Raw genomic sequence first — 25,362 nt, 5'->3', positions numbered from 1 at the left:
ACGGAATGTTTTTGACACCTACTGTGCAAAATATTCCTTGCTGTAAAATTGCTCTTGAATTGAAGTATTTCATCGTAACTAATTGAAATAGCCTGGTAGTCCTCCAGGGTCTGTAGTCCTCCAGGGTCTGTAGTCCTCCAGGGTCTGTAGTCCTCCAGGGTCTGTAGTCCAGTACACGGGTTCATTCTGTTTCCGCTAGATTGGTTAACCAATAGACGTAGTTGGGCGTGGATTTTCGAAAGCGTTTTCGGGAATTGACACAACGCTTGTCTGGAAGACCCATGACCGAGATTTGTCAAATGCATTGCGCAGGACTGGACACCTTTATCAATGGTAAATGCTGAGAAAGTCATTATAATACATAATAATAGTACATTGATATTGAGGCACTCATGAAAGACAAGGTTGTTTTTCCAGAGATTCGTGGACGGCAATACATAGGTGAGTTTCATTATGAGTTGTTTCATCATGTATTATTGGTACAGGTCAACTGTATACTGTAAAGGACTGTATGTTATGTATAATGACGGATACCTGTAACAAATCGAACAACTCTGAAATTAAAATGGATGGCCCTCCCTGAACGCTTAAAAAAAACAAAGTAAGTGACCCTCCCCTATACCCAAAATAATAATTACAAACTAAAGTGGATAGCAGAGAACATGCCTACCGTTTACCCTCACTCTTAGGGCAGACACGAGCCTTAGATGTGCCGTTTTAGTAACTGTTCTTATAAGCATTACATGGCAATGTAGTAATTTTGACAGTGCTGCAGGCCAGAAGGTTGTGGGTTCGAAGAACACCACTGACAATATATCTTTTATAACGGGAAAAAATAGCCTTTTATAAATTAATTTCATGCAATTCTAAGTCATTTTACATGACTGGAGGCAAGCAGCTATTTTTTTTATACTACACAAAAGCATGTGAGCGGAGTGGAACGAGAAGCCGTGCATTCATTATTTGGCGGAGCAGTAGCGCTCAGCCACGAGTTCTGGGCACGCTCTACCCAGTGTATTTCGGTTTCTTTAACAAGGTTTCCATCCAACCTTTTTATGTGAGTAAAGTACATGTCGGATATTATTTTATTTTTTTAATGACAAGCCTTATGGAAACAGAACATTTTCCGGTAAACTTTCCGAATGTCGTTCAAAACAAAACACTCTAGACAAGGTGGGGATCTTTTTGTGTCGGTAAAATGAATTATGCCAGACGTGTAGTTGGAAACGTTATTTTTATGCGCAAATAATGATATAATAGCCAACATATCGAAGTAAACTTGGAGTCATGCTTTGTGTGGTCCTCCCACTTTGACTGGTCAGGAAAGCATGCAGTTTATTCGGTAGGTAGATTCACTTTACAAGGTGGTGAAGGTTCAAGGTGATGAGCTTGATGCTCTTTTCCAATAAATATCGAGGGTCTTATTCTTGTGACATGACGATCGATGCTTGGCTGCCGTTTGACAAATAAAAATAATCTCGCTCTTTTGTCCATGATAATAATTTTAAAATGTAGGCTATACATGCGATCTGGCCAACAACACACAGGTAGCGATGCTGGCTAGAGCGCACGTGCTAATAACAGACTGGACCCCTATATAACAACTTTTTGTTGTTGTGAGAACCATCAGCAGAGGTGATTCAATGGAAACCTATTCAACTTGTATTTTGTTATTCGGTACATCATTTAACCACAAAAGGTATTTACTACGTCATCACGTGCAGCCTTTTCTTTGGAACAAGTCAATTTGATGGAAACATCTCAGGTGGGGAAATGCGCATATTGTTTTTTATGCGGATTTTAGAATATTCACATAAATCTGTCGCCAATTGGATGGAAACCTAGATATTATCACGTATTTTATTTATTTATTTGAAGGCATATTCTGTTGTATTTAATAGCCTACCCAAACACCAGTAATGCGCAGAAGTGTTGAGTATCTAGGTTTCCATCCAATTGGTGACAGATTTTCATGAAAATAATCTACAATCCACATAAATAAAATATGCGCATTTTCCCACTAGAGATGTGTTTCCATCAAATTGACATGTTGCAGATAACTTTTGCGGTTAAATTCCCATGTACCGAATAAAACATTGTTACATGGAGTTTCTTCGCATTTTCAACTCTACTGATGGTTTTGTCACAAAATGTTTAGCATTATATAGGGAATGTGCCCCCTCTGGTATTGGCAAACTCGCGGGTATAGCCTACACATTGAGATTACTATTTACAAAAGAGCGAGATTATTTTTAATTTGTCAAATGGCAGCCAAGCGTCAATCATCATGTCACCAGAATAAGACTCTTGATATTTATTGGAAAGGAGCATCAAGCTCATCACCTTGCACTTTCACCACCCTGTGAAGTTCATCATAATTTATTTAATCTTTAGCCGAATAAATTGTATGCTTTCCCGAGTGGTGGTTGGAGGACCACACAACATATTTTCGCGTGACTACAAGTTTAAGTCTATAAAATGGTTATTATATCAATATTTGCGCATAAAAGCGTTTCCACTGCAGTGGCGTGTATTCATGGTTTCCAAGGGAAGCCAGGCATCCTCAAATATTTGACCAATAAAAAAAATTATCATTATTTTATTTATCTTTCGTCTCTCTGTGTTTTCATAATTTTCTGTCAATTCGCAAGTGGCTGAATCTCACTGGAGAAATCATCCGAGTGAGGGAAATAGCGCCCCTCTGTCTCTGTATGTGTAGCCCATGTATCTGATGCTGTCTGGAACAAAAGAGTATGACATGTTGCCGCCTTAGCATTTGATTGACTGATGCCAGCAAGTATTTGGCCTCCTCCCTTGATCATTTTTAAAAATAAAAGAATTAGCCAATCAGCTCAACTGTGGGTTGTCCTGATACAGCAAAATGCCTCTCAAGGGAGGCCAGTTTGGATTTGGCTTGACAATGCCCCGTGCACAAAGCGAGGTCCATATACAGAAATCGTTTGTTGAGATCGGTGTGGAAGGACTGGACTGCACAGAGCCCTGAACTCAACCTCATCGAACACCTTTGGGATGAATTGGAACGCCGACTGCGAGCCCGGCCTAATCGTCCAATATCAGTGCCCGACTTCACCAATGCTTTTGTGGCTGAATGGAAGCCCCACAATAATGTTCCAACATCAAGTGGAAAGCCTTCCCAGAAGAGTGTGGGGGAGAGGGGGAACAACTCCATATTAATGGCCATGATTTTGGAATGAGATGTTCAACGAGCAGGTGTCCACATACTTTTGGTCATGTAATGTATTAAAGCCACATAGTAACCTACTTCTTCACCCTCTCAACATTCACCTTATCTCCTTTAGTGAAGCAGGACAATGGAAGTGGGCAGGCAACTGTTGGTAAAGATGAGGATGAAGAGGAAGGGCGAGTTCACCTCAGTTCCTGTAATAGTGCAGGGCCTCAAGGTCCATTTCTACCTGGAAGACTCTCTCCAGCTGGAGTTTCTCCATGGTTGTTACACTGCTGAGGAGCTGTGCACAAATGCAGCCAAGAAGTGCGGTGAGTCTGAGTCACGTTAGTGTTGGCACATACACTGAGTGTACAGAACATTAGGAACACCTGCTCTTTCCAACTTGACACAACTGTAGGAAGTAGTCAACATGGGCCAGCATCCCTGTGGAACGCTTTCGACACCATGCCGAGTCCATGCCCCAACAAATTGAGGATGTTCTGAGGGCAAGGGGGGGGGGGGGGGGGGGGGGGGGGGGTGTTCCTAATGTTTGGTAAACTCAGTGTATGTCCCCGACTCTGTTCTTTCTCTCTCTCTCTCTCTCGCACATACGCGCACACACAAAAAACGCGCCCCATCTCAGGTGGTTCTCCTCTGTTTGTATCCTTCTTTTCAGTGTAGAACATTCAGCAGGATATTTTCACTCAGAAATTACAAAAGTCTTCCTTCTCCCTCCTGCCTTATTTGAATGTTTGTCATGGATCATGAATATGACATTGTCATATAGCACCTGGCTGGTTCTTGTTGAGGGAAATCATGTCTCTCTCTTTTTTTTAGGCATTTCCCCTCTTTGCTGCAATTTGTTTGCCCTGTATGATGAGGTCAGGAAAATCTGGTTCCCTCCCAATCACACCTTCAAGGAAAGCAGCCACTTAAAGCTCCACTATCGCATGAGGTAAGCATTAGGATAAGCTACTCCTCAGTTTGTCACAAATATTGAAGAAACAAAACAGAGAGAACCATTTTAGGATGCAGCAGCTATTTGGTCTGCAAATTCAACAAACTTGTTGAGTTAAACCATTTCTTTCTTACAAAAGGTTGATACTGACAGTGAAATACCTTTTAAAGATAACCCTGATCTCTTTATTCAGATTCTACTTCACCAACTGGCATGGTGTGAATGAGAGTGTGCCACGTGTTTGCAGACACGCCCTCAAGAGAAAGAACGCCAATGGTCCGAAGACCGAACCAGAGGGAAATCCCCTCCTCGACACTGCCTCACTGAAGTATCTGTTTGCCCAGGTATCCTTTCACACTCAGAACATATTTTCACAAAGTTTAAAACAGTTATATTCTCAAATGGAGAGCTCTAGCATACACAATCATATATCTTGAATCATGTGTTTGTGCGTTTGATTTTCCAAGGGTCAGCATGACTTCTTGAAGGGGTGGGCCACACTGCGTAACCCTCAGAATGAAGAGGAGGTCCACTATATTGAGAATGAGTGCCTGGGGATGGCAGTGTTGTCTATCTCACACCATGCCCTGGACAACAACATCGTCATCCCTGGTGTAGCAGGGCAAATCAGGTAACCAGTCACAATCCCAGAGGCTCAAAATTAAACCGTTTATTACTGTCGGTTTACCATCTTTCTTAATACACAACCATTTACGCTCATGCACACACACACACACCCGACTCACACACGACTCCTTCCGTCCCACCCAGCTATAAGAAATATATCCCAGATAGAGTGAACCAAATCATCAAGCAGCGCAACTTCCTGACACGACTCCGTATCTCCCGGGTGTTCCAGGACTTCCTCAACGATTTCAACAACAAGACAGTGCAGAGCGACAACGTCAGCACCCACGACATCAAGGTCAAATACCTAGCTACATTGGAAACTCTGACCTGTGGGTTCGGCTGTGAGGTGTGTAGCAAGATGTACTACAGTACCCATAATGCTCTCTGTAACCGTGTTTGCAGACACACTCTCAGAAAAAAGATTGCACCGGGCCAAAGACAGAACCAGGTGGTACTCTGATGGTCTGTGTAAAGAAGTTCCTGAAGCTAACAAAATGGTGTCCTGTCTCATCAATACAAGGAGTACGAGCCCAAAGTGCTCCGTGTGACAGACAGCGAAGGGGAGATCCAAGGAACACCCACTTCCTGTAACCAGGGTCAGCCCACTCAGTACCAAGTCCTTGTGTCTGGAAATACAGGGATCAAGTGGAGGAGGAAGCAACAGAATGTGAGCGTGAGTATATTATTTTGGCACTTATAATGTGTAAATGATGGTACACCTTGTATCTATCATTATTATCTGAATTTAACCAAATCTAATCTTATTAGTCACATGCTGAATACAACACCTTACAGTGAAATGCTGAATACAACAGGTGTAGACCTTACAGTGAAATGCTTACTTACGAGCCCCTAACCAACAATGCAGTAAAAAAAAAATGCAGATAAGAATAAGAGATAAAAGTAACAAGTAATTAAAGAACAGCAGTGGAATAACAATAGTGAGGCTATATACAGGGGGTACCGGTACAGAGTCAATGTGCGGGGGCACCGGTTAGTTGAGGTAGTATGTACATGTAGGTAGAGTTATTAAAGTGACTATGCATAGATGACAACAGAGTAGCAGTGGTGTAAAGGGGGGGGGGGCACTGCAAATAGTCTGGGTAGCAATTTGACTAAATGTTCAGGAGTCTTATGGCTTGGGGGTAGAAGCTGTTTAGAAGCCTCTTGGACCTAGACTTAGCGCTCCAGTACCGCTTGCCGTGCGGTAGCAGAGAGAACAGTCTATGACTAGGGTGGCTGGAGTCTTTGACAATTTTTAAGGCCTTCCTCTGACACCGCCTGGTATAGAGGTCCTGGATGGCAGGAAGCTTGGCCCCAGTGATGTACTGGGCCGTTCGCACTACCCTCTGTAGTGCCTTGAGGTCGGAGGCCGAGCAGTTGCCATACCAGGCAGTGATGCAACCAGTCAGGATGCTTTCGATGGTGCAGCTGTAGAAACTTTTGAGGATCTGAGGACCCATGCCAAATCTTTTCAGTCTCCTGAGGGGGAATAGGTTTTGTCGTGCCCTCTTCACGACTGTCTTGGTGTGTTTGGACCATGTTAGTTTGTTGGTGATGACCAGGGAATTTGAAGCTCTCAACCTGCTCCACTGCAGCCCCGTCGATGGGAATGGCTGCGTGCTCGGTCCTCTTTCCTGTAGGCCACGATCATCGTCTGATATTTTGTTTATCAAGAGATAAAAACTGTCATGTTCATCTATTTCTCAGAATGCATGGACTGCCAAAGAGAAGAACAAATCCCCAAAGCACAAAACCAACATCAACTGGACGAACAAACCACCTCAAGGCGTTTCGAACGACTGGAAAACCTTCTCCGATTTCCATGAGATCACACACATCAACATCAAGGGCTCCACAGTCACTGTCCACAAGCAGGACAACAAAAAGATGGTAGAGTTTCATTGTTTGAAGTTTCAGGGGAAACTTATTTAGCAAAATGTTTAATAATATCTGAATGAGCAATCTTGAATGAAGCTAAGTTCCATTGCTTTACATTACATCTGTGTATTCTTTGTACCAATTTTTACATTGGACATCCAGCTTCATCGTTTGTTGTTACTTTATTTCTACCATAGGAACTGAGCCTGGGTTTCCACGCAGAGGCGTTGTCTTTTGCCGCCCTTATTGATGGATACTTCCGTCTGACGGTGGACGCACATCACTTCCTGTGTACAGACGTGGCCCCTCCCTCTGTGGTGCGGAACCTGCAGGAAGGCTGTCATGGGCCAATCGGGTGAGTTTAAATATCCCCATTCAGTTGTCATTGGATAGAGAACATGTACATATTAGTACAATGCAAAAATGTAGTACTACTATAGTCAATATGTTCGATTATACAGATATTGATATAATAATACTTCTATACTAGTGTAGAACTGAGTTGTTCCAACCCTTTTGGCCCCTCCCTTTCCAGCATGGACTACACCTCCCACAAGCTGCGTCAGGAGGGCGAGGAGGAGGGCATGTACGTTCTGCGCTGGAGCTGCATCAACTATGACCACATCCTCCTGACTGTCACAGGCAACGAGGTTCAGTACCACAAACACCACCTGCCTCACCCACAGACATGTATACAGCCACTCTGATTTTAAGACAATCGTACATTTATTTATTTTGAAAACAGGTCCGCCCTATCTTGTTAGTCACCATAATTTGCCTGAACTGAATTGTGATAATTCGTTGCTGTATGAATTCCTGTGTTAATAAATGGACTGATGTATTTCTCTCTAACCTCTTTCTCCTCTTGGCTGCTGTAGGTGGACCTAACCAATAGTCGTCTGTACCGTAGCTTTAAGATCGAGGTGGGGCCGGAGGGCTACAGCCTGAATGGTACGGACCTGAGGCAGCCCTCCCTCAGGGAACTGATGGAACAGCTGAGGGGCCAGACTCTCAGTACAGACAGAGTCACCTTCCAGCTCCGCAAGGCCTGCCCTCCCCAGCCCAGAGGTATGGTATGATACCCTGCCCCAAAACTATCATCATCACGGCAATAAATTCCTTACCATACAGGCATTGGTACATTATACCATACAATACACCAGGGGGCCTCATTTATAAACATCACGTAGACACAAAATATGCCCCGAAACATGCGCCAGTTTCCACGCAAAAGTTGGATTTTTATAAAAAACAGAACTTGACGTGAGAATGTGCCTTTCCTCCCGCTAACTTTAGACCATGTAGTTGAAATATTGTAAGAAGGCAAAAGTAGCCTTGTGCAAATGGAGAATATAATGACACTCATGAAATCATGCAATCATTTGCTGTTAGTGAGAAGAGCGAAAATCTATTTAGGCCTATGTTATCTCTACATTCTTAAATAATTTGAAAACAGGCATATATTTCCTATGATTAATTTAATTTCCATGATCATTGCAGAATAAATTCTTCACCATTTCTGATTGGGATGGTTTCATACTGGTGAAATAGCCGATAGGCCTACAACTAGTGAAGATCCAATCCGCAGCGCAGTTTCTACGGTACAACAGATGGTTCACCTTTTCCTATTGACGTTTGTAGGCTACGTTTGAATACGGTAATGTTAATATTTAATTTAGAAACATAATACATAATAAGCTACTCTGAGTGGACAAAACATTAAGAACACCCGCTCTTTCCATGACATAGGCTGACCAGGTGAAAGCTATGATCCCTAATTGATGTCACCTGTTAAATCCACTTCAGTCAGTGTAGATGAAGGGGAGGAGACGGGTTAAAGAATGATTTTTAAGTCTTAAGACACTTGAAACATGGATTGTTAATGTGTGCCATTCAGAGGGTGAATGGGCAAGATGAGATTGAAGTGCCTTTGAATAGGGTATGGTAGAAGGTGCCAGGCACACCAGTTTGAGTGTCAAGAATTGCAACGCTACTGGGTTTTTCACGCTCAACAGTTCCCCGTATGTATCCAAGAATGGTCTACCATCCATAGGACATCCAACCAACTTGCCACAACTGTGGAAAGCATTGGAGTTGCATTGCAGTTGCATTGGAGTTAACATGGGCCAGCATCCCTGTGGAATGCTTTCAACACCTTATAGTCCATGCCCCGACAAATTGAGGCTGTTCTGAGGGCAAAACGGGTGCAACTCAATATTAGGAAGGTCTACCTAATGTTTTGCACACTCGGTGTATATCATAACCCTTGCAGAATGAATTCCTCACCTTTTCTGGCCATGATGAGTTCATATTCCCTGAGTAGCCATACAACAAATGACCTGCATGCACATCTCTCATCTACATGCACTTCTCTCATTTAATTGGGCCTAGTAGATAGGCTATTATAATTTCATACGGCAGGGAGTGTAGTTTATAATACAGTAGAATTGAACATGGAAGTGTATAGGATACCACTTTAAGTAGGGCTACTGTAGTTTTCATCAGAGTAGATCAATGTTTCAGAATTCGCGGGCAGTGCAGCATATTTAGGTTCCGGAAAATGCCAAACATTATTGTGTTCAAACGATCTGTTTACAGGTCCACAACAATTTGTAGTTGTGTTTGTCTTTCAGAAATAGTCAGATGCAACAAATGTCATTACAAAAGAAAACATTCTGCCAACACCTCCAAAGACATTTGATCAAGTTCGCCATTACTAGGCCTAATTCCAATACTTCCAAAGTATACAGCAAATAATGGTGTAATTGTCACCATAAAAGGTGAATGATGGGCGTTTTTCAGGCGGAGTTATATTGCAGGTTCACACGCGCACAGTTTTACCACAGGTCTGATTTATAACGTGAAAAATTCGTATGTACAGTGCCTTCAGAAAGTATTCACAGCCCTTTACTTTTCCCCCATTTTGTTGTGTTACAGCATGAATTTAAAATTAGATTTTATGTCACTGATGTACACACAATACCCCATAATGTCAAAGTGGAATTTTGTTTGTAGAATAAAAAAATAATAATTCTAAACTGAAAAGTATTCAAGCCCTTTTGTTATGGCAAGCCTAAATAAGTTCAGGAGTCTCAACGTCAACAGTGAAGTGAAGAGGCGACTCCAGGATGCTGGTCTTCTAGGCAGAGTTCCTCTGTCCAGTGTCTGTTCTTTTGCCCATCTTAATCTTTTCTTTTTATTGGCAAGTCTGAGATATGGCTTTTTCTTTGCAACTCTGACTAGAAGGCCAGCATCCTGGAGTCGCCTCTTCACTGTTGACGTTGAGGCTGGTGTTTTGCGGGTACTATTTATTGAAGCTGCCAGTTGAGGACTTGTGAGGCGTCTGTTTCTCAAACTAGACACTCTAATATACTTGTCCTCTTGCTCAGTTGTGCACTGGGGCCTCCCACTCCTCTTTTCTATTCTGGTTAAAGCCAGTTTGCTCTGTTCTGTGAAGGGAGTAGTACTCAGCGTTGTACGAGATCTTCAGTTTCTTGGCAATTTCTCGCATGGACTAGCCTTCATTTCTCAGAACAAGTATAGACTGACGAGTTTTAGAAGAAAGTTAATTGTTTCTGGCCATTTTGAACCTGTAATCGAATCCACAAATGCTGATGCTCCAGACACTCAACTAGTCTAAAGGCCAGTTTTATTGCTCCTTTAATCAGCACAACTGTTTTCAGCTGTGCTAACATAATTGCAAAAGGGGTTTCTAATGATCAATTAGCCATTTAAAATGAAGACACTTGGATTAGCTAACACAACGTGCCATTGGAACACAGGAGGGATGGTTGTTGATAATGGGCCTCTGTACGCCTATGTAGATATTCCATTAGTCATTTACAACATTAACAATGTCTACACTCTATTTCTGATCAATTTGATGTTATTTTAATGGACAAAAAATGTGCTTTTCTTTCAAAAACAAGGACATTTCTAAGTGACCCAACTCTGAACGGTAGTGTATTTATTGTCATTTTGAATTCCTGCTGTAACAAAACATGGAATAAGTCAAGGGGTATGAATACTTTCTGAAGGCCCTGTATGACGAGTGCCAAGTTTATAAATCTCAATATCTTTGTGCGTGCGCGGTCTTTTCAGAAATGGTGCACGCGGATATTTAGTGTTACATTTACACAACGGTTATAAATGAGGCCCCTGAGCTGGATGAGTTCTTCTGTTCATACCAATATCAAACAGGAAATGTTGCTCAGTAACTGTGGTTTTCTGTCACCTCATCTCACTTTAGAGGGACATGTTTGGCGTGTCTTGTTTCCTATTTCAGCGTGGTTTTTCATTTTCTTTAGAAATCTCTAACCTTCTGTTCGTGACAAAGAGAGAGGCAGAGCCGACACACCCCATACAGAGTCAACTCATCTTCCACAGGATCCTCAAAGAGGACATATTGCAGGTGTGTGTGCGTGTATGTATGTATGGGGGTCCTGAGTGGCGCAGAGGTCTAGTTCACTGCATCTCAGTGCTAGAGGCGTCACTACAGATCCTGGTTCGATTCCAGGCTGTATCACAACCGGCCGTGATTGGGAGTCCCATAGGGCGGCACACAATTGGCCCAGCGTCATCTGGGTTAGGGTTTGGACGGGAGTAGGCCGTCATTGTAAATAAGAATTTGTTCTTAACTGACTTGCCTAGTTAAATAAAAGGTTAAATACATTTTTTTAAATAAAAAATGTATGTATGCATGTGTGTTTGCATGCTAGGCTATGCTAGGTATGTTCATGTGCACAGGATGCCCTACACTGGCAATGCTACCGTTTCATTTGTTTGACATCTACAGTTATGCTTTTCTGTCATTAACCAGGTCTGTGTCTCCCATATGTCTATCTAGGAGGAGCACTTGGGCTGTGGCACCAGAACTAACATCTATGCTGGCAAACTGAAGATAAAGTGTGAGGAAGAGAAGGATGTATGGCGTTCCCAAACCCACCACCAGGTCAAAGTGGTCCTGAAAGTGCTGTGGTCCCAACACAGGGACATCTCTATGGTGAGAACACATGCGTGTACACCCTCACACGTTCTGTGTAAATATAAGGGGCTTTATAAATATATTTGATTGACATTCACACAGTGGTGTAAAGTACTTAAGTATACATATTTTAAAGTACTACTTAAGTCGTATTTTGGGGTATTTGTTCTTTTCTATTTATATTTTTGTCAAATTTTACTTTTACTACATTCTTAAAGACAATCTCTACTTTTTACTCCTGTACATTTTCTCTAACACACAAAAGTACTTGTTCCATTTCGAACGCTTAGGCAGCACAGCAGTATGGTCCAATTCACGCACTTATCAATATAACGTGTTGTCATCCCTACTGCCTCTGATCTGGCGGACTCACTAAACACAAATACTGAGTTCGCAAATTATGTCTGAGTGTTGGAGTGTCCCTGTCTGTCCATAAATAAAAACCAAAAATAAAATGGTGCCATCTGGTTTACTTAATATAAGGAATTTGATGTATAGCATTTACTTTTACTCAAGTATGACAATTGAGTACTTTTTCCACCACTGTACTTGAGTACATTTAAAACCAGATACTTTTAGACTTTTACTCAAGTAGTATTTTACTAGCAACGGTCATCAAAATTGTTAATTTGAAGGAATGAAACAGTTGGCCAATGGATGAACATACTCTAAACTTTTAGATTTTTTTTAAATCCAACAGATTTTGATTGAATTATAGAACATAAAACATTTTACTGGCATGGGCAAATAATGGAGTTCAGGGATTTTTGGTGGGAATTCAGGTATTCAATTTAGTGCCAAATTTCACTTTTTGTTTTCTTAGAATGCACTCATATATACTCTTTCTAACGGTGTCAAGTATTTTGTAAATATTTCGTGTTAACATAAAGAAAATTGCATTTATGAATACATTAACATAAAGGGGTGGAACAACCACCAAACCACCATAAAGGGGTGGCACAACCACCATTTCAGCACATCGAATTTGTTAACATTTCAATTGTGTAAAAAAAAATTAAAAAAGATATTCCCCGTAAAATGAACACCTATCAAAATAAAGTGCTCTTTCTTACATTTTACCAGACACTCTTATCCAGAGCAACTTACAGTAGTGAGTGCATACATTTCATGCATTTTTGAAATATTTTTTATTTTTTTGTACTGGCCCCCCGTGGGAATCGAACCCACAACCCTGGCGTTGCACACACCATGCTGGCGTTGCAAATACCATGCTCTACCAACTGAGCCACAGGGAAGACCTGATGTAAGTGTCGAGACGATGTGTTATATTCCAGACTAAGCTTTAGCGTTCATATAAATGCAATGCAAAGACAGTATATTCTATTGAGCCCATTTCAGCCATTACCGGGGTGTGTTTGACAGGCATTTGTGGTCAGTGCCGTTTAAGATGAGGGAGGGCGATTAAAAAATAAATAATAATAAATAAATAATTCATGATCATGACCTTATTTCTATTACCAAATATTGGATGACTGTCTTTCATATTCCATTCACCCAGTTCAATGTAACAGCGATAGGTTTAGGCTACTACATGATACTCACATTTTCTTTTACTACAACCTAGCCTATGAATGAAAATTTACAACGTAGGTGCACACAGGTCGAGAGAATAATTTGAGGTGACACATTCAATACATCCTTGCACACTCTTGCCTGCATCTTGCTGATATATAGGGTGTAATCATTAGTCCAACAGTTGCAAACAAACGTTTCTATTGGAAAAATTCTGGTATATTTATCCCCGTTTGCTTCCATTTTAAGATGTTCTTTTTTTAACAGAATTGGATTTAATGAATACACCCCTGATCATGCGTAAACACAGTTTACTTGCATAGCAGCCACGTTGTATTCCTTCTCGCATCTATGCGGTCTCCTCATCTCAACTTTTGCCTTCGCTTATGGACTTCAATGCACAACACATCAGCTGTATGTGGCCAGGTGAAAAAACCTTTCCAAGCCAAACCATATCATAACTGCTACACACAGCCTACATCGTTGTCACCATATTAGCTAACGTCATAGTCAACATAGCTAATAGAACTAACGCGTTAGTAAACCTGCTACAATCATGCGGTAACGTTACAGTCAGTAAGCAGTTTAGAACTTACACCGGGGGGGCCCAGTGGCAGTACATTTTTAAAAACAAAAGCTTACCTTGACATGGAAGAATTCCAGTGTTGTGTTGGATAGTCATAGCCAGCTAGCTAACATAGCAGGGTGTTTGAGTAGGCTAAACTAGCTAGCTGTATTTGTTAGCTAAGTAAAATTGAAAAAAATTACTCTCTCTTGCTTCTCCTTCATTTTGGAATAAATGAATTAGTTAAAAACTGTTCAAATATTGTCTTTCTCTCTCTGAGTCAACTGCTCACCACGTTATGCACTGCAGTGCTAGCTAGCTGTATTTTATGCATTCAGTACTAGATTCATTCTTTTGATCCTTTGATTGGATGGACAACATGTCAATTCATGCTGCAAAATCTCTGATAGGTTGGCGGACATCCTCCAGAAGTTGTCATTATTACTGTATTGACATCAATGTACCCAGAGGAGGACAGAAGCTAGCTGTCCTCCGGCTACACCATGGTGCTACCCTACAGAGTACTGTTGAGGCTACTGTAGACCTTCATTGCAAAATAGTGTTTTAATCAATTATTTGGTGACGTGATTATTTTTAGTATGATTTTATCTAAACAAAATAATAGCTTCTTTTTTTTAAATGTTTAAAAACATTTAGTTTTATGAAATTCACTGAGGAGGATGGTCCTCCCCTTCCTCCACTGCTGACAGGTCTTTACAAACATTTCCACGGTTGTAGTGTTAACTGGAAAAAAACTTCAGGCACAAGCAAGAGTATGAAAGAGTCACAGGAGTAAAATGAAATAAATCAATCCAGCGAGATTTCAGTGACAAGTGACCCTCAACCACAGGAAAAAGATAGAGGGCGGGCCATGCGCATTGCTAATTTTACTGGGTGACTTTCACTTTTACTTGAGTCATTTTCTATTAAGGTATCTTTTACTTTTAGTCAAGTATGACAATTGACTACTTTTTCCACCACTGCTCACACACACATTTCCTTCCTCCATTACCTGTCTGACTTTGTGACCACTTTCTTTTGACTTTTACTACGGACCTCTTTCCGTCAGGCTTTCTTTGAGACGGTCAGTATGATACATCAGCTGTCCCACCAACACATCGCTCTGCTGCATGGCGTCTGTGTTCGCAACCAGGACAGTAAGTCACCCTTCCTTCCATCATTCCTCTTATCTTCATTCTTTAACTGACACTCAGCGATATGCTGCAGGATAAACCTAAGTTATTGTAGATTATTGTGATGCAAGACTATGTACTCGCAACAGAGTATCTGCTACAACTTGATAACTGCAACATGAGAAGTTTAGCCTCGTGCTTCGTGTTCTTAGATGTTGAGGAAGTTGGCCCGATACTGCTGTTTACTTCATGCTTTGCTGAAGTCCTAGATGTAATGACATAGTGTCTACATTTGCAATATGCCGTATGTTGCGGAAAATACTTCATATCGCTGACAGTTAAAAAAAAGTAGCAATTTGCTAGTACTTTTTCATCTGAAAATGGGCTAGACTTGTTTTGAGTCCTCTAACTGTGTGTGGTCCCTGTTCAGATATCATTGTGGAGGAGCATGTGAAGCTGGGTCCTCTGGATGTGTTCATGAAGGGGTGTCGTCTTCAACTAAGCACTTCCTGGAAGTTCCAGGTGGCCAAACAACTGGCCAGCGTCCTCAGCTACCTGGTGAGAAACCCTCAATCAACCCTGATTCACACTATAGGGCCAAGCCTAGCTGTACTGGGATGGCCTGCTCACGCATCCACCATAGTTAATGGAACTGTGCTGGAAAGGACAATGTGCAAGGAAGACATCAGAGCCAGTCCAGTATGGTTCAGGTTGGCCCTATAGTATAAAACAGGCATAAAAATGTGCCATGATAATAACATTACATTCTGTATTCTTACCCGAATGTAAGCATCTTGGAACTTGGTGCCAACCGGGAGTAGATAGTAGTTTGTTAAAACTTGTACAGATCCAGTCAAATATATTGGCACCTTTGCTCTTTACAATGGAGCAGAATGTTCCGTTTTTTTTATTTTCAAAACTGGTTGAATGGATCTTTATACAATGAAGGCACCTGCAACTTACCACAGGTAAAATACATTGAACAAAAATCATTGCTTCCAACCAAATTTAGAATAATTTAGTCCAGGCGATTATTTTTTTAAATATTTTTTTTTTTACTTTGACGTGAAAGATCTTAATTTCAGTTATATATTTTTTTCCTTCTTGGTCCTGTGCCATTGTCAATCAAACAAATACATGTGTAAAATGAATTTCAACTTATTTTAAAAGAAATCATGCAAGGGTGGCTATGTATATGTCAGTGGAGGCTGTTGTGGGGAGGACAGCTCATAATAATAGCTGGAATGGAGAAAATGGAAACCATGTGTTTGATGTATTTGATACTATTCCACTCCAGCCATTACCATGAGCCCGTCCTCCCCAATTAAGGTGCCACCAACCTCCTGTGGTATATGGCTGTGGACCTGACCCTTCCCTGTATTTCCCTCTCAGGAGGATAAGAAGCTGGTCCATGGTTATGTGTCTGCTAAGAACATCCTAGTGGAGCGGGATGGCCTGGAGGGAGAGACTGGGCCCTTCATCAAACTCAGTAGCCCTGGGGTCCCCATCTCCGCACTCAACAGACAAGGTGTGTGTGTGTGTGTGTGTCTCTGTCTGTTTCTCTAGCTGATGAGGCTGTGTTGTATTACAGAGTGTGTGGAGAGGATCCCGTGGATCGCCCCAGAGTGTGTGAGGGACAACCAGGTCCTGAGTGTCGCGGTGGATAAGTGGGGCTTTGGCACCACGCTGTGGGAGATCTGTTATGATGGAGAGGCTCCTCTCAAAGACAAGAAACTCATAGAGGTACACACACACTTCCCCTCACAACACAATAGAATTACTGACATACAGCGAACAACGCAATCTCTCCCTCACAACCACCCCTAGACTGCCCATACAAAACATGAATGTATCCCTTATTTACCCAGGTGATATATCTCTTTCAGAGGGGAGGTCTTTCTTGAGTTATTTCATTGAATACACCTGTTGTTGTATAGCCCAAGTCTTGGTCCCTGATCTGCCTCCTATCTTCCTCTCTGTGAGCAGAAGGAGATGTTCTACTCGGCCCAGTGTTCCCTGGTGACCCCAGACTGCCCTCAGCTGGGTGAGCTCATCACCAAATGCATGACCTACGACCCCAAGAGGAGGCCCTTCTTCAGGGCCATCGTCAGGGACCTCACCGGGGTGGCTGAGCAGAGTAAGAGGACAAAAAGGACTCAACCTCCCTGTTTCTCTCTGTGTCACCTTCCCTCTGTTTCTCTCTCTCTCTGTCACCTTCACTCTGTTTCTCTCTCTCTCTGTCACCTTCCCTCTGTTTCTCTCTCTCTGTCACCTTCACTCTGTTTCTCTCTCTCTCTCTGTCACCTTCACTCTGTTTCTCTCTCTCTCTGTCACCTTCACTCTGTTTCTCTCTCTCTGTCACCTTCACTCTGTTTCTCTCTCTCTCTGTCACCTTCACTCTGTTTCTCTCTCTCTCTGTCACCTTCACTCTGTTTCTCTCTCTCTCTGTCACCTTCACTCTGTTTCTCTCTCTCTCTGTCACCTTCCCTCTGTTTCTCTCTCTCTGTCACCTTCCCTCTGTTTCTCTCTCTCTCTGTCACCTTCCCTCTGTTTCTCTCTCTCTCTGTCACCTTCCCTCTGTTTCTCTCTCTCTCTGTCACCTTCCCTCTGTTTCTCTCTCTGTGTCACCTTCCCTCTGTTTCTCTCTCTCTCTCTGTCACCTTCCCTCTGTTTCTCTCTCTCTCTGTCACCTTCCCTCTGTTTCTCTCTCTCTCTGTCACCTTCCCTCTGTTTCTCTCTCTCTCTGTCACCTTCCCTCTGTTTCTCTCTCTCTCTCTGTCACCTTCCCTCTGTTTCTCTCTCTCTCTGTCACCTTCCCTCTGTTTCTCTCTCTCTCTGTCACCTTCCCTCTGTTTCTCTCTCTCTCTGTCACCTTCACTCTGTTTCTCTCTCTCTGTCACCTTCACTCTGTTTCTCTCTCTCTCTGTCACCTTCACTCTGTTTCTCTCTCTCTCTGTCACCTTCACTCTGTTTCTCTCTCTCTCTCTCTCTCTGTCACCTTCCCTCTGTTTCTCTCTCTCTCTCTCTCTCTCTCTCTCTCTCTCTCTCTCTCTCTCTCTCTCTCTCTCTCTCTCTCTCTCTCTCTCTCTGTCACCTTCCCTCTGTTTCTCTCTCTCTCTGTGTCACCTTCCCTCTGTTTCTCTCTCTCTCTCTCTCTCTCTCTGTCACCTTCCCTCTGTTTCTCTCTCTCTCTCTGTGTCACCTTCCCTCTGTTTCTCTCTCTCTCTCTCTCTCTCTCTCTCTCTCTGTGTCACCTTCCCTCTGTTTCTCTCTCTCTCTCTCTGTGTCACCTTCCCTCTGTTCTCTCTCTCTCTCTCTCTCTGTGTCACCTTCCCTCTGTTTCTCTCTCTCTCTCTCTCTCTCTCTCTCTGTGTCACCTTCCCTCTGTTTCTCTCTCTCTCTCTCTCTCTCTCTCTCTCTCTCTGTGTCACCTTCCCTCTGTTCTCTCTCTCTCTCTCTCTCTCTCTCTCTCTCTCTGTGTCACCTTCCCTCTGTTTCTCTCTCTCTCTGTTTCTCTCTCTCTCTCTCTCTCTCTGTGTCACCTTCCCTCTGTTTCTCTCTCTCTCTGTTTCTCTCTCTCTCTGTCACCTTCCCTCTGTTTCTCTCTCTCTCTGTTTCTCTCTCTCTCTCTCTGTGTCACCTTCCCTCTGTTTCTCTCTCTCTCTCTCTCTCTGTGTCACCTTCCCTCTGTTTCTCTCTCTCTCTCTCTCTCTCTCTCTCTGTGTCACCTTCCCTCTGTTTCTCTCTCTCTCTCTCTCTCTCTCTGTGTCACCTTCCCTCTGTTTCTCTCTCTCTCTCTCTCTCTCTCTCTCTGTGTCACCTTCCCTCTGTTTCTCTCTCTCTCTCTCTCTCTCTCTCTCTGTGTCACCTTCCCTCTGTTTCTCTCTGTGTCACCTTCACTCTTGTCATTGTCATTTCTGTCGGTCACGCTCTCTCACATGTATGTGTGGACAAGTTTGTGTGTGTGTGCATGCACGTGCCTGTGTTTATATTATAGGAAATGTCTGAGTATAAGTATTATAGCCCTGCCTCTGTGTGGGCCCTCCCCCAGACCCAGCTCTGCCTCCTGGTAGGGTGCCCATCCAGGAAGTGGACCCCACCGTGTTTGAAACCAGGTTCCTCAGGAAAATCAAAGACCTGGGTGAGGTAGGGAGACTCCTAATACATGTAGACTTTTGGGGTGCTTGTCCACATTAAAGGGGCAATCTGTGATTGGTACAGTACATCCGTTGTTGGACTTTTGAATTCTAGCCAATGATTGTTGAGGAATATCACTTCTAAATGTCTCATGAGCTTAGTTCAATTGTCTTACCCAATCAGAACCCAGAATATACGCTATAAATATACATTATTAATTAAAATATAATGGGGTTTGTTTTATGGATCAGTTTGTTCCCCTGTAATGTGATGATTGTGGTATGTAACAGGGTGTGGGGTGTGGATATTAACTGTATCTGTATGGCTTTCATCAATATGGTTCACGGTGTCTGTGGCTTTATTCTTTAAATTGTGTGTGTGTACTATTTGCAGGGTCACTTTGGCAAGGTGGAGTTGTGTCAGTATGACCCCCGTGGGGATGGCCGAGGGCAGCTGGTGGCGGTCAAGTCTCTGAAGCCAGAGAGCAGAGGTCAGCTGTGGAGAGAGATAGACACCATGAGAGAACTCTACCACCACAACATCGTCAAATACAGAGGAGTGTGTAGCGAGGAGGGTGAGGAGAGCTCACACAGTGCACACACAGTACACACACCTCATCCCAGTGACGGGGTTTGTGTTAACACTGTGTTTCTCTGTCGAGGTGGGAGAACCACTAAGCTGATCATGGAGTACCTGCCAGCGGGGAGCCTGAAGGATTATCTGCCCTGGAGGAAACACCAGACTGACCTCAAGAGACTTCTCCACTACGCCCTCCAGATCTGCCAGGTATAGTAGTATGGTGCTTTATTAATACCCCCAAAATGAATTACATTTTAATTTCATCCTTTTTAATTTGACCCTATTAGGTATTTATGTATGTACTGCAGTTTGATTATGGAAAGAGTTGGACAGAATCTAAACCATTGCACTCCTTTAAATGCACTTTCTGTTACTTGGTAACTGTTGCCTAGTACCAAATGGAATGTTGTGGTAAATGTTTCAAAGACTCATAGAAAGCACAAGACTGCCTGGTAAATAGCAATACAAACTATAAAAACAAGTGAAAATGTGTGTGTCTCTCTCAGGGAATGGATTACTTGGGATCCCAGCGGTTCATCCACCGGGATCTGGCGGCCCGGAACGTTCTGGTGGAGAACGAGAGCACGGTGAAGATCGGAGACTTTGGCCTGACCAAGAGCATGAAGGAGGACAAGAGTTACTACACCGTCAAAGAGGAGACCGACAGCCCTGTGTTCTGGTGAGCAATGTATAAATAGAATGACAACACAGGAGGTTGGTGACACCTTAATTGGGGAGGATGGGCACGTGGTAATGGCTGGAGCGGTATAAGTGGAAAGGTATCAACATCATCAAACACATGGTTTCCATGGTTTCCATGTGTTTGATGCCATTCCATTGGCGGCTCCGTTCCAGACATTATTATGAGCCGTCCTCCCCTCAACAGCTTCCACTGAATGACAAGATCAGGTCCTAAAACTTAACATGATAGTTGTCTCCCAAATCAATGTGAAGGACATGAGGTCAGGTGCATTTTAAAGTCTGGATCCCAATCTATTTCGTTGCTATTGGTGCTACACTGCACAACCAAAAGTAAGTGGACACCTGCTCGTCGAACATCTCATTCCAAAATCATGGGCATTAATATGGAGTTGGTCCCCCCTTTGCTGCTATAACAGCCTCCACTCTTCTGGGAAGGCTTCCCACTAGATGTTGGAACATTGCTGCGGGGACTTGCTTCCATTCAGCCACAAGAGCATTAGTGAGGTCAGGCACTGATGTTGTGCGATTAGTCCTGGCCCGCAGTCAGTCGGCATTCCAATTCATCCCAAAGGTGTTCGGTGGGGTTGAGGTCAGGGCTCTGTGCAGGCCAGTCAAGTTCTTCCACACTGATCTCGACAAACCATTTCTGTATGGACCTCGCTTTGTGCACGGGGGCATTGTCATGCTAAAACACGAAAGGTCCTTCCCCAAAATGTTGCCACAAAGTTGGAAGCACAGAATCATTTAAAATGTAATTGTATGCTGTTGCCTTAAGATTTACCCTCACTGGAAAGCCCCAGACCATTATTCCTCCTCCACCAAAATGTACAGTTGGCACGATACATTGGGGCAGGTAGTGTTCTCCTGGCATCCGCCAAACCCAGATTTGTCTGTCGGACTGCCAGATGGTGAAGTGTGATTAATCACTCCACTGAACACGTTTCCACTGCTCCAGAGTCCAATGGCACCACTCCAGCCGATGCTTGGCATTGCGCATGGTGATCTTAGGCTTGTGTGTGGCTACTCGGCGACGGAAACCCATTTCATGAAGCTCCCGACAAACAGTTCTTGTGCTGACGTTGCTTCCAGAGGCAGTTTGGAACTCGGTAGTGAGTGTTCCAACCGAGGACAGATGATTTTTATGTGCTATGCTCGATTTTATACGCCTGTCAGCAATGGGTGTGGCTAAAATAGCCGAATCCACTAATTTGAAGGGTTGTCCACATACTTTTATGTATACAGTGCATTCGGTAAGTATTCAGACCCCTTGACTTTTTACACATTTTGTTACGTTACAGCCTTATTATAAAATTGATTAAATAGATTTTTGTTTGGGGAGTTTCTCCTATTCTTCTCTGCAGATCCTCTCAATCACTGTCAGGTTGGATGGGGAGCGTCGCTGTACAGCTATTTTCAGGTCTTTCCAGAGATGTTTGATCGGATATCAAGGATCTCTCTCTGTACTTTGCTCTGTTCATCGTTCCCTCGATCCTGACTAGTCTCCCAGTCCCTGCCACTAAAAAACATCACCACAGCATGATGCTGCCACCACCATCCTTCACCGTAGGGATGGTGCCAGGTTTCCTCCAGATGTGACGCTTGGCATTCAGGCCAAAGAGTTCAATCTTGGTTTCATCAGACCAAAGAATCTTGTTTCTCATGGTCTGAAAGTCTTTAGGTGCCTTTTGGCAAACTCCAAGTGGGCTGGCATGTGACTTTTACTGAGGAGTGGCTTCCATCTGGCCACTCTACCATAAAGGTCTGATTGGTGGAGTGCTGCAGAGATGGTTGTCCTTCTGGAAGGTTCTCCCATCTCCACAGAGGAACTCTGGAGCTCTGTCAGAGTGACCGTCGGGTTCTTGGTCATCTCCCTGACCAAGGCCCTCTCCCCCGATTGCTCAGTTTGACCGGGAGGCCAGCTCTAGTTCAAGTAAGAGTCTTGGTGGTTAAAGATTTCTTCCATTTAAGAATGATGGAGGCCACTGTGTTCTTGGGGACCTTCAATGCTGCAGAAATGTTTTGGTACCCTTCTCCAGATCTGTGCCTCGACATAATCCTGTCTCTGAGCTCTACAGACAATCCCTTCAACCTCATGGCTTGGTTTTTGCTCTGACATACACTGTCAACTGTGGAACATTATATAGACAGATGTGTGCCTTTCCAAATCATGTCCAATCAATTGAATTTACAACAGGTGGACTCCAAGTTGTAGAAACATTTTTAAGTATGATCAATGGAACCCAGGCTGTATCACATCCGACCGTGATTGGGAGTCCCATAGGGTGGCGCACAATTGGCCCAGCGTCGTCCGGGTTTGGCTGGGTAGGCCGTCATTGTAAATAAGAATTTGTTTTCAACTGACTTGCCTAGTTAAATAAATACAAAATATTTAAAAAATAATTTCGAGTCTCATAGCAAACGGTCTGAATACTTATGTAAAAAAAATATTTTCGCTTTGTCATTATGGGGTATTGTGTGTAGATTGATTGAATACATTTTTGAATAAAGCTGTAATGCAATTTTTTTGAGAACGTCAAGGGGATCAGATTCAATTCTGATGTTCGCTCCTATGATGTTAACAGGGTGTTCTCATTGTATTTACATTAACTCACATGGGCGGCAGGTAGCCTAACGGTAGAGTGTTGGGCCCGTAACCAAGAGGTTGCTGGTTCGAATCCCTGTGCTGACTAGGTGAAAACTCTGTCGTTGCCCTTGCTCTACATAAGAGAGTCTGCTAAGTGACTACGATGTACTGTAAAATGTATGTATTAGCCTTGGTTGTGTTCATTAGGCAGTTGGCACCCAACGGAAGATTACAAACAGGAAGGAACTACCTGAACTTGTCCAATAAGAAACGCTCATTTCCGGTTGCAAAACATTTTGCTACGTTGTGCCCTAACCCATGTGTTGCCTTGTAGGTATGCTCCTGAGTGCCTGGTGGACTGTAAGTTTTACCCTGCGTCTGACGTGTGGTCCTTCGGAGTGACCCTCTATGAGCTGTTGACCTACTGTGAGACAAGCAGCAGTCCTACCACGGTAAAGAACTTTGTCTCTTTGTTAATTAACCTCACTTTGGAAATATGTTAATACAAATTCCTTAAACTTTACTGATTTGACAAATACCAGAGGTCAGACCTGTTAACGTGTATCTGATGAGATACCAGGGGTCAAACCTGTTAACGTGTATCTGATGAGATACCAGGGGTCAGACCTGTTAACGTGTATCTGATGCGATATATCCTAGTCTTAGTTAATTAAACTAGCGTCTGTCTGTTTTGGGGTCAAATCATTCTGAAGTTCAATACTCTGAGCTTTTTACCACGAAGTGTGCACTTTTCTACTTCCCTTCATGGATTTTAAAGGAAATTACTAGAAACTCCTTCCCCATGCTTGTACCAATCCAATGCTTTTAAATGCATGGGAAGAGTGCATAAGTGTATACTTTGGGAGAAAAGACTGGTGTTGGTAGGGATAGAACTGGAGCGTAGGACCAGTGTTTCATCTGTTTTGGTTTTGATCATTTGTTATGGTTGTTCACAGGTATTCTTGGAGATGCTTCGTCTAACCCAGGGTCAGATGATTATCACCCGATTGGTGGAAGTGCTGATGGCCGGCAGGAGGCTGCCCTGTCCACCTCACTGCCCAGATGCGGTAAGAGAACTCTGGGAAATGGTGTAACCTGCTCACAAAGGCTGTAGTCGTTCCTTCTCTTTCATCTGAAAGCTAATACTCTGGGGTGAAGTTTCCTCTAGGTACAGATCTAGGATCAGCTTCCCCTCCCCGATCCTAACCTTAATCATTAGTGAGAAAAAATGCTCAACTGACCCACGATCAGTGTCTAGGAGCAACTTCACCATACACCAAATCTAATAGCACCCTTTCTAAATAAAAAAAGTCAGTAGTGTTACTCTACAGATGTAGGATCTTAATTTGACCAGTTTCTCACAGCAGGAAAATAATCCTACAGCAAAAGGAAATGGGAATTATTATGTGGATTATAATTAACTGACATTTTTGTAGGGGTTGATACATTTTTTGTTAGGACAAATCAAGTCTGACATTTTAAAAGTGAAATTAAAAACTTTAGAAGCCTTTTTTAACCTTGAATACACTACAAGTTTGCATTTCCTGCAGGAAATTTCTTGCAACAGGGTGATCAAATTAAGATCTGACACATGTATAAAGATCCTCAATAGGAATGAGTAGGAATAGAACAACCTGCATATCTAATGGCTTTGAGCAGGTTGCTCATTATCAAAGCCGATGTACATCAACATAAAAAGGAAAATTGCATCCACAAGGATAAATATGTCTTCCCAGGTGTGTTTATCATAGCAACGTTTTGACCCCTAGCTTTCAGGATATACATTTTTTTTATGCTTCTCGACCCCCAAAAAGTTTGAAAATGTTTACCTCTGGTCTTAGCACTTCTGTTTGTGTGCTTGTGTGTGTGTGTGTGTGCAGGTATACTCTCTGATGAGGAGGTGTTGGGAGAGTTCCCCGGAGAACAGGATTCAGTTCAAAGACTTGATTACAGAGCTGAAGCTGCTGCTGGACGAGAGGCACGGAGGAGATGGACTGGCTGTCTGACCTGACAAAGCTGGAGCTGCTGCTGGACGAGAGGCACGGAGGAGATGGACTGGCTGTCTGACCTGACAAAGCTGGAGCTGCTGCTGGACGAGAGGCACGGAGGAGATGGACTGGCTGTCTGACCTGACAAAGCTGGAGCTGCTGCTGGACGAGAGGCACGGAGGAGATGGACTGGCTGTCTGACCTGACAAAGCTGGAGCTGCTGCTGGACGAGAGGCACGGAGGAGATGGACTGGCTGTCTGACCTGACAAAGCTAGAGCTGCTGCTGGACGAGAGGCACGGAGGAGATGGACTGGCTGTCTGACCTGACAAAGCTGACACGGATGGATAGATAATAATACTAGTGACTCACCCATATGACATTTTTGGCCGATACCGATATCCCATATTTTCCTTTCCAAAAAAACGGGTAGGCCGTCATTGTAAATAAGAATTTGTTATTAACTAACTTACCTAGTTAAATAAAGGTCTCACACACACCA

The 25,362-nt window shown here is 43.1% G+C and overlaps 1 protein-coding gene across 2 annotated transcripts; it reads left to right on the top strand.

Annotated features, from left to right (window-relative positions):
- Positions 1-129: 129 nt before the first annotated feature.
- Positions 130-25,362, top strand: LOC106598436 (tyrosine-protein kinase JAK1). 2 transcript variants are annotated; one of them, XM_082973264.1, is made up of 25 exons: positions 130-441; positions 3,321-3,516; positions 4,025-4,142; positions 4,339-4,489; positions 4,613-4,776; positions 4,917-5,121; positions 5,296-5,442; positions 6,486-6,668; positions 6,854-7,011; positions 7,192-7,306; positions 7,535-7,724; positions 10,964-11,067; positions 11,503-11,658; positions 14,808-14,895; positions 15,302-15,429; positions 16,264-16,399; positions 16,463-16,614; positions 16,858-17,008; positions 18,923-19,017; positions 19,402-19,582; positions 19,670-19,794; positions 20,094-20,266; positions 23,208-23,325; positions 23,830-23,940; positions 24,754-25,362. In XM_082973264.1, exons 2-25 carry the CDS (start codon positions 3,333-3,335, stop codon positions 24,877-24,879), a joined length of 3,459 nt encoding a protein of 1,152 aa, XP_082829390.1. In that variant the 5' UTR covers positions 130-441; positions 3,321-3,332; the 3' UTR covers positions 24,880-25,362. The 2 variants fall into 2 exon arrangements, with proteins under 2 accessions (XP_082829390.1, XP_082829389.1); XM_082973263.1 differs by having other exon boundaries at positions 5,296-5,448.

This window comes from Salmo salar, chromosome 03 (genome assembly GCF_965601325.2).
Source record: "Salmo salar chromosome 03, fSalSal1, whole genome shotgun sequence".
NCBI classification, from domain to species: domain Eukaryota; kingdom Metazoa; phylum Chordata; class Actinopteri; order Salmoniformes; family Salmonidae; genus Salmo; species Salmo salar.
The sequence above is the reverse complement of the archived record's forward strand: the minus strand, read 5'-3'. Positions and strand labels throughout refer to the sequence as shown.

Coding starts and splice junctions, on each gene's coding strand:
- LOC106598436 (XM_082973263.1), top strand. CDS start 3,333: ATGGAAGTGGGCAGGCAACTGTTGGTAAAGATGAGGATGAAGAGGAAG. Junction 4,777..4,916: donor GGTGTAGCAGGGCAAATCAG/GTAACCAGTCAC, acceptor CGTCCCACCCAG/CTATAAGAAATATATCCCAG. Junction 11,659..14,807: donor AACACAGGGACATCTCTATG/GTGAGAACACAT, acceptor TCTTTCCGTCAG/GCTTTCTTTGAGACGGTCAG.